Source organism: Mus pahari, chromosome 10, assembly GCF_900095145.1.
Source record: "Mus pahari chromosome 10, PAHARI_EIJ_v1.1, whole genome shotgun sequence".
In the NCBI taxonomy this organism is placed as follows: Eukaryota; Metazoa; Chordata; class Mammalia; order Rodentia; family Muridae; genus Mus; species Mus pahari.
The window spans coordinates 32,768,544-32,778,762 of record NC_034599.1 but is presented as its reverse complement, the minus strand read 5'-3'; the positions used below and the strand labels follow the sequence as shown (position 1 = coordinate 32,778,762).

General features: G+C 34.9%; 1 protein-coding gene and 1 pseudogene across 1 annotated transcript; both read right to left on the bottom strand.

Annotated features, from left to right (window-relative positions):
• Positions 1–374: 374 nt before the first annotated feature.
• On the bottom strand, positions 375–1,293 carry LOC110328506 (annotated as a pseudogene).
• A 6,051-nt stretch (positions 1,294–7,344) lies between these two features.
• LOC110328126 (olfactory receptor 145-like) lies at positions 7,345–8,289 on the bottom strand. Its single transcript, XM_021207496.1, has one exon. The coding sequence runs from the start codon at positions 8,287–8,289 to the stop codon at positions 7,345–7,347; it is 945 nt and encodes a 314-aa protein (XP_021063155.1).
• Positions 8,290–10,219: the final 1,930 nt, after the last annotated feature.

Genomic DNA, 10,219 nt, shown 5'->3' with positions numbered 1-10,219 from the left:
TCAGTTTTCAGTACTGACAAATACATATGATTTGGAAAATTACAAAATAAATTTTTTTCATTATTGTAAAAGGATAGTGGTTTATATATACTTCAATGTCTTCCAAAATTTTCTCAATATTAACTTAATTAGAAATAATGATGAATACTTTCAATTCCACAATATTCTCAAATAAATGTTTTTATTTATTTATTTATTTATTTTGGTTTTGTGCTGTTTTTAAATTATAGCCTTGAAGTTTTCAAAATTGTAGGTCAAACTCAGTGTTCATGAATGTAAGCAAATGATCTGATAAAAAACTACTTCTTCAGTCTGTTCTCTAGTTGTAAACATCATTTACCCTAATATTCTTCCATTACAAATATAAATACTACTTAAGTAAAAATCCTTTTCTTCAAAGTTTTTCTTAGTGTAACAAGGACATGCTTATTTCTTATACTATACATTAAAGGATTCAGCATTGGGCCCACAATGTATAAAAAATGGTAGATACTTTAATCTCCATCTACAGATGCACTACAGGCCTAAAATAAACGAACAATTCAGCCACAAAGAAAATAAAAATTGCTATTACATGGGAGCCACAGGTACTGAAGGCTTTGGACCTACCATCTCCAGAATGGAGAATGTTGGAAAGGATCAAGGTATAAGAAACAAAGAGAGTTAGACTGTGTATTATTATATTGACACCCACAACAGTGTAAACCACCAGCTCATTGATGGAGGTGCTTGTGCAGGAGAGCTTCTGTAGAGGAGGTATATCACACATGTAGTGATTGATAATGTTGTCATCACAGAAGGTGAAGCTCAGCATACTACCAGTATGTGCCATGGCACCCAAAAACCCATCACATATACCCCTGTTGTCATCAAGTGGCAGACATGATGGGACATGGTGACATGGTAAAGCATAGGCTTACAGATGGCAGCATATTTGTCATAGGCCATTGCTGTCAAAATGTAGCATTCATCAATAACAAAGAAGCAGAAGAAAAAGAGCTGAGTCATACATTCAGCATGAGAGATAGTGTTCTGCTTCACAAAACCCACCAGCATTTTGGGTGTTATGACAGAAGAGTAGCAGAGATCTGTGAAGGAAAGGTTGAAGAGAAAGTAGTACATGGGGGGGGGTGCAGGTGAGGACTCATAACAATCAGAATAATCAATCCCAGGTTCGCCCAGCACAGAGACCACATAGATTCCCAAGAAGAGAAAGAAGAGAGGCAGCTGAAGCTCTTGTGTCAAGCCTAGCCGAATAAATTCTTTCACTGAAGAGGCATTTCCTACAGTCATTCTTCCCTATGTCATATCTGCAAGAACAATAAAAATGAAGCATAAAAGTGAAATCCCAGCCATCTTCAATCTACCACACTAAAGTGAGACTAAGGACCAGAATAGTATGATAAATTCAAGCTCTGATAAGTTCAAGCTCACACTTCTCTGTGTCTTTTACCCCCTACATATTCTGGTAGTTAAAGCACAGAAATACTATAAATGTATAGGGGGTACATCTTTGGGAACAATATTCATTGAACCAATGACCATTATTATCTTTGTAGGATCTCAGTTTTACTTTGACAATCCACTTCCTTTTTCAGGCTCAGTGGTAATCTCAAAACAGAAGAGAAAAGGAACATCCAAGGCTCACTGGGTTGCTCAGAGGTAGTTGGGGGAAAGAAAATCATACATCCAGTTCAATACTTACCTTTGTACATGACCTCACAAGAGGACCTGATGCTTCTGTCCTCTCAGAGAAGGGCACATACAAATGACATGGATGAGCTGTAAAGGTTTATAGCTCAGAAAAAAAAAAGATTATTTTCTGTTATTTGGTTCTGCTTTTTGACGGTGAGGGAAATTAATTTTGGACTGTGACTCCAGACCCCTCATTTCTTCAGGTTCTGAGAATCCATATTTCTGCATCATGACTTCTGGTGGTGGTTTTTTTCTACAATGCCTCCTCTACCACAGAGGTTGGTAAATAGCACCTACTGATGTCACAAGAGTCAGCTCGTAATGGCCCAAGGGGGTTTTATGAGTTTGTAATCTTAAGGGCCTCAGTAAAAATTGAAAATGCTATTATTCCCAGTTATTTACCCCAGAGATCAAGCTTTGTAGCTATAGTACTTACAAAGATGTCAATAATAAAAATATTGTTTTATTGAAGGTTTGAAGTATTGTTTTGGTTTATGGTTACTGTTTGAAATTTTTGTACACATACACAATATGTTTTTATCAAGTTTACTCCCAATTTCTTCTCCTACACTTCTTTCTTCATTGTCTTGCCACTATTCCATCACAACTTCATTGGTTCCTTTCTTGTACTTTTATTTGCCCACTGAGTCCACTCAGCAGTGTCAATATATATATATATATATATATAATTGTAGGGCCATTTACTGAGTGTAGATAGCTCCTCAAGGGATACATCCTTGAAGAAAGACTGCTATGGATATTTCTGATTTAATTGTTTGTTGGGTTTATTGGTGGGATGGTTGATTGGTGGGTTGGTTGGTTGGTTGGTTGGTTGGTTGGTTGGATGAATGGTTTTGAAAACACAGTCTCCTTATATAACACATGCTGAGTTAGAACTCACTATGTGGGTCAGGAAGGCCTTGAACTTATCATTTTCATGCCTCAGATATCTATGGGCAGGATTACAATACATGTCACCACAATTGACAGTATTTTTATTCATTTATTTATTTGCTTGTTTCATTTGTTTGTTTGTTTGTTTTCTCTGTATAGGCTCTTAAGAACATAGAGTAGCTGGGCCTGGTGATACATCCCTATAATTCTAGCAAGTATAAATACTGATTTCAAGACCTACCCAGAGTCCAGAAAGTGATTATAGTCAGCATACCTTGAGACCTTGTTTCAAATACAAAAGTAAAAATAGGAATGGCTATATATAGTGCAATGATGAAGCAATTCATAGCATAAAAGTCCTGTGTTTAACAGGTGGAACATAAAGCTTGAAAATTGTATTTTTAACCACTGTATCACTTGCTTAATTCTAACATAAAAATTCATTAAATACTGCAACTTACTGGATGGCTTGAACAAGTGGAGATGATTTTCTTGTAGCTCTGAAGGCTAAAAGTCCATCATCAATTGTGGGTTCTGTTACTTCTAAGACTTCTTTATTTGGTTTACAGAGCCTGTGCTTTTGCTGTGTTCTCATCTGGTTCTATGTATGTGTATGTTCATTCTGGATCTATATCTGTCCTCATTCTATTATAAGTACACTAGTAAGATTGGCTTAGGGCCCATCTTAACATCACAAATTTACTTATATGAGTCTTAAATGATTAGCATCCTTAAGAACCTAGTACTGTGACTGTCAGTCCACTGTCCTGGGGAATGGGGCACCTACAATAACTGCTGCAGGAACATACCTATATGTTAACCACTGTTCTGCAAGAAAGTGAAGACAGTGTGGACCTGCACTAAGACAGAAATGAGACTTGACATTGAGTTTCATATCATAAAGAGATAAAAAGAAGCTGTCAACCTAATGCATGAAATTACATACTGCTTAGAATTTTATATTAAAAGGATTAAATCATATATACATGTACAATCCTAGTTTGCAGATGTCTCAACAATTTATTCTGTCATCAGAAATAAGTCCTTAAATGTATATACTACCTTGTGCTTGAGTCTCAGGCGTAATGACCTAGTTTGTATGACTTCTGGTTACCTTGATTTCCTGGGTATTATTGATTTTCATTAAATTAGCAAATAAATAAATATATACAAATGATACTATTTCTTCAATAAAATCTGTTCAAAATGAACTAATGAGACCTGGTGCTAATCTAGCATGAGAATTGGCTACATTCAATCTCAACAGTACAAAAAAGTATGTTTCCTTAACTATCATTTAATGTTGTCTTTTTCTCCATATGCTGATTCCTATGTTTTATATGTGACAAATTATATTTGCGTTCTATATTATAGTTCAACTTGATCTTACAACTTTTAATAATATATATGGATCTTATATGAATATGTATAGATCTTAAATGTCCCTGAGTTAATTCTAAGTATGCATTAACACAAATTTTCCCCTAAATCCATTGCAGTTACTCTAACACCAATACCTATAATCATGTGCTTACATTGATACTAGTACTTGCAGCTATGTTGGAACTACTAGCAGGTCATCATCAACCTGAAGTTTACAGGTTTACAGTCAAATGTTGTAAAGCATGGAGTAGTGGTGCATGCTTACACTCTCAGTACTCAAAAGACAAAGTCAAAAGGATCATCATAGCTCACCCCACCCCTACCCCCTGGGCTGAACTACAGAATCTTTCTGAAGGCAAAGAAAGACATAAATAAGCAGTGAAAGGCTATTGGATATCAAAGAAATATTGAGCAAGAGAAGTTATACAAAAAAAGAACATGAACGTGTTTCTTTATCTGTAATATGACAGCATATAGTGTTTTAAATGTGCATCATTTATTTAATACGCACCACAACAGTTTTATTATTAGCTTTCCAGAATCTAAGACTGAGAAGACAAAAGTCAAAACCTACAGAATCCAGACTCAAACCCAGACCCATTACATTATTGTTTTGATTTGACACAACTAAATGAGGACATGAAGAAATGAGATCAAGGGATTCCCAACTAATACCTATTGCTATTTCAGCTGACACTGAGCAAACATTGATCCATTTTCTCCTATGTTTATCATTAGACAGGAAGACAAGAAGCATCATCCTGTCTACTGTACATGAAAACTTTTTCTTTAAGATTTGTTGTTTTATGAATTGTATGACAAATTGTTCATAGGACCTAGATTAGTTATAAATGAGCATAGATTGAGCTTCTGAATAAAAGAGAAGAAAGAAAAGGCTTGCTGTTGTTTGTTTGATATTACCAAGACTTTTATTGTGCATGTTTGCATCCACTACTTTCTCTTGCAATGCCTCAGTTCAACCCCATAGTAATTATTCTTCACACTCATATGCACATCCTTTGACTTAGCCTTCTCCCATACCATTCATCTATTTCCCAAACCCATTCCTCTTCATTGTAAAGATTGTTGTAACCTCTCAAATTCTACTAGGCTTGTCTTTCTGCCTAGATGCTCTATAGGCAACCCTGTATTCAGCCAAGTCATCTGCCACCTCCACAGAAGGAGAGCCTCCTAACAGCCCACACAAAAACACAGGACAGTTATTCTCAGTAGTTACATTCCTCCAGGACATTCTGTGTCATTCTTTCCATACAAATTCACAGATACAAACATTAATTTTTTTACCACCTTAAGGGTCTGCACCCTCCTGAGATCATAAATATCATCAACCTTCTAAACTATATTTTTAGTGTTGAATAAAAATCTAGATATTTTCTTGTCTAAAATAAGAGAGGCCCTCAGTTTGTATTTGCTTTTAAATAAACTCCCTCACTGTATATAGAAACTCTATGACATAATGAAAAGAAAATCATAAAAGGGAAAATACCAAGTGCTAATAAATGGTGGTAATATAATTTATTTGAGGAAAAGAAAAGAAACCTTTAACAATAACTAGTAAACATGCTTAGTCAAATTCTTTGCAGTGAAGACATGGAAAGTCCTTATATTCACATGCCCACCCTAAGGTCCATAAATGAAAAACCTGATATAGGTTCCCTGTATCCTGAATGACCTAACCTATTGTTCACAGCAAAGTCATCAGCTCCTGTTTAAGAAATATATCTTAGATTATAGAGAAAAGACAAGAGTGAATAGGGCATTTTCCCTCTATCCTTCATCTTTTGGAGAAACAAATGATCCTTTCAAAATGAAATCTGCAAATATTCCCAGAGGGTTATTGTCTAAATAAATCAGATTATTTTTCTCTAAGACTACTGAAATCAGTATCTCTATGGCAGTGCAACATAAGATTTCTAGATGTACTCTAATCTAACATACTACCATTGGGCTTATGATGTAACTCAATGAAAGAATTTTAACATTGAAGAAATTCTAAATATGAATAAACACCATACAACACACATACAGCAAAAATATATTTTAAAAGATACATTTCTTAAAAATATCATGATTTTACCATTCTGAGTATACTATCACTGAGTATTTTCTACTTAAATTCTTGTGATTTCTAAGACTACAGTGTACTGTGCAGTTAGATTACTGCAAAAATGTGTTTGTTAAATTTTCAATACTGAAAACAGAAAATATAAGATTTTGGAAAATTACAAAATAACCTATTCTCTCTTCACTTAAAGGATATTGGATCAATCATCTGAAACTGCCTTTACTTCTGAATATTGCTTTTTTTTTTTTTACTTTGTAGCTGACATTATTTTAAGTAACATAGGTTTGACTAGAATAGTAAGATGAAGATAATGTCAAGACAGTAATTAGTAACTGTTGGCATTAAGAAACTACATTTCAATTATCAGTCCTAAAACTCCTATAGAGCAAAATATCAATGCATACTATTTTGCTATCAAAATTGCTGACAGTCCCATTGCATTTAAGTAGCAATAGGTACAAATAACTTTCATCATTATTAGGGTTGAAAATCATCTAAAAATTATCACCAGAATAAAGGTGAAAGAAGTAAATTGCATAACTATATATGAAATAAGAGGGATTAGGAAATTTTCAAATATTATTAAATCTAGATCTCACCAACAGAACCTAGTGAGGAACAAGATGAACATGTGCAACATATTGAGTAATTATTAATATGCTTGAGCTTCAAAACAAAATTAAAAATGGAAATAAAATATATAAAATAAAATAAAAAATATATATCTTCAGTGAAACTCTCATAGCATTCTAATTATTTTTGTCAACATTTTCCAAGAATGTTGTACATTATTTGGATTTTTTTCCTTTTCAGACAGATCTCAGACATGTTTAATTAATTACATAAACCTTATTTGCCAATTACATATCACAATAAACCAATATCCCTTGTGTGACTTTTCTTAAAAAGACATTGGCACACATAACTTACCCCACATAGGGCACCAATGATAGACAAAAGAAATGATTTTAAGTCTAGCCTTGTGAAACACTGAGACTAATAAAGTCATTTCTCAAGAACTGGTGAAACTATTTCCATAATTTACTGATTTTTACACAATATTAAAAATTTTGAATTCATAATATTCTTACCATTATTTAGATTATTTGGATTAGGTGTTCTCTTACTCATGTTTGCCATTGAAGCTTTTCAAAACTGTGGTTCAAATCCAGGGCCTTATGCTTATAAACAAATGCTCTGACACTGAGTTATCCATTCAGTCCTCTCCATAATTATAACTCTGACATACCATAAGGGTTTCCTCTCACATCTAATACAGATTCTTCTTAGATAAACATCCTTTTCTTCAAAGTTTTTCTAAGTGCAATGTGGACATCCTTATTCCTTAAACTATAAATAAAAGGATTCAACATTGGGCCCACAATGGTATAAAATATGGTAGATATTTTATCATCATCCACTGATGCACTAGAAGGTTTAAGATACATGAATGCTGATGCTCCATAGAAAAGAGAAACAGCTATCATATGGGAGCCACAGGTCCTGAAGGCTTTTGACCTACCTTCTGCAGAATGAATGCTGAGGATGTTGGAAAGGATAAAGGTGTAAGAAATAAAGATAGTCAGAGTGGGAACTATCACATTGACACCCACAACAATGAAAACAACCAGCTCATTGATGTAGGTGCTTGTGCAGGAGAGCTTCAGGAGAGGAGGTATGTCACACATGTAGTGATTGATGATGTTGCCATCACAAAAGGTGAGTCTCATCATGCAAACTATGTGGGCTATGGCACCCACAAGCCCCATCACATACATCCCCACTGTCATCAAGAGGCAGACCTGATGGGACATGGTAACCTGGTAAAGCAGGGGCTTACAGATGGCAGCATATCTGTCATAGGCCATTGCTGTCAAAATGTANCATTCATCAATAACAAAGAAGNNNAAGAAAAANANCTGAGTCANNCACTCAGCATGAGAGATGATGTTTTGCTTCACAAAACCCACCAGCATTTTGGGTGTTATGACAGTGGAGTAGCAGAAATCAATAAAGGAAAGGTTGAAGAGAAAATAGTACATGGGGGTGTGCAGATGAGGATTCAAAACAATCAGAACAATCAATCCCAGGTTCCCCACCATGGAGACCACATAGATTCCCAAGAAGAGGAAGAAGAGAGGCAGCTGGAGCTCTGGCTGCTGTGTTAAGCCCAGCAGGATAAACTCCTTCACAGAAGAGTCATTGCTGAAGGCCATTCTTCCCAAAGTCATGTCTAAGTGAGAATAGCAAAAATAGCAACATTAGAATAAAATCCCAGCCCTCTGGCACCAAAGTCCTTAAAATGACACAAAGAACCATCATAGAAGAGTAAAAGTAATCCCATCCTTGTTGGCACTGGTTTTCAATATCTAAGAGGCTTATTGTATAAAACAAAACATAAATATATGACAGACCATTTCGGAATATTATTCAGGGAACCAATGATTATTCATGCTTCTGTAGCATCTTTGTTCTCCTTCTACAATGACATTTACCTGCCAAGTGATAATCTGAAAAGAAGGGACAAGGTACATCAGCAATTCAAAGGCTCACTCAGATGTTCTTCAAGGGGGAAACAAACAAGCAAGTGTGCCTTCAATACTTACCTTTGTACATGAGCACCTCAAAAGTGAATTTAGTACCCTTTTTTCTCTATGCTTATACTGGCAAAAAACAAGAAACAAAAAACATTTCTTTCTGTTGTTACTACATTTCACCTTCTGGTGATGAGGAAAATTAATTTTGGACTGATGAAGTCAGACCTTTCATTCTTCTAGGTTAAGAAAAGCCATGATTATACATTATCATTTTTGTGGTGGCTTTTCCAAGAATGTCTTCTCTAGTCCAGAGGTTGGTAAATACCATCTACTAATATCTCAAGTGTCTGCTGATTGGGACCCAAGAGAATTTTATGAGTTTGTATTCTTAGGGACCTGATTAAAAATTGGAAGGCTCCTATGTCCCAGTTCTTTCCCCCCAGAAATTAGACTTTATTTCAATGGATATTACAGATTAGTTCAATAGTGATGTCAATACCATATTAGAGTTTATATAATTGTATTTGATTTTTCTTGTTTGAATTTTGTAAATATATACAATGTGTTTTGATTCATTTACCCAATTGCTTCTCCTACAATCACTTCCCCATCCTCTTTCCATTATCCCTTCATCTTTCTTTTCTTTTTTATTTTCTCATCTTTTTTAACCCACTGAGTCCATTCAGAACTGCCATTATGTATATAAGTATTGTGATACCTATGGACGTTTAAGTGCCCTCTCAGGGGCCATCCAAATTTTTTGAAATCAACTCCTTTTCTCCCAGTAATTATCAATTATTAACATTTTCTCAGCTAGAGGTGGAACTTTATGACCATACCCTCTTTCAATGCCTGTGATTTACTTGACTTTCCACAGGTCTTATATTTACTAAGGAGACAACTGTGGATTTATTTGATCAGTGAACCTATTGAGTCCTGGAAACATTGTTGTAATGTATTTATTTATCATCTCGGTCTCTTACAATCTGTCAATTCATATTTTTCTTATGATCCCTGTAACTTGGGTGAAGGGATGGAGATCCTATTTGGGACTGAACATTCCCAGATTCTTAATCACTGCCTCATTCCGTTATGGATGTTTGTGTTTATCACTATCACATGCCAAAGGAAGCATCTCTGATGAAGAAGAGAGATGTACTAATCTACAGGTATAATATATAATGAAAATTGATTAAGAGTTTAATCAGTTTAATGCTATGTCCATAGCTGAAATACAGTCTTAAATACTTCTTCAGAGCCTGTGACCTATCTAGTCTCACGTTGTTGGCTACAAGAACTATATTAATTTCTGCTTATGAAGCAAGTCTGAAATACAAGCAAAAAGTGGTTGTTTACTCCAAAAACACTTGTACCAGTATGGCATAAGAGGCTACATCCTGCTTGCTCAGCTATTATTGTAGCTTTCTGAATTGTCAGCTATGTAAAATTGATTATTAACTATGATGACATGCCTAGACATTTCTAGGCAGATACAAGATATATTTCCCTACATTATGACTTGTGTATATGGTATCTTCATGAATAATATTTCACCATCAAGCTATGGGCATAATCAAGAACAATGAAAATAGCCTGAAATATTGGGGGAAGGGAACTATGGAAA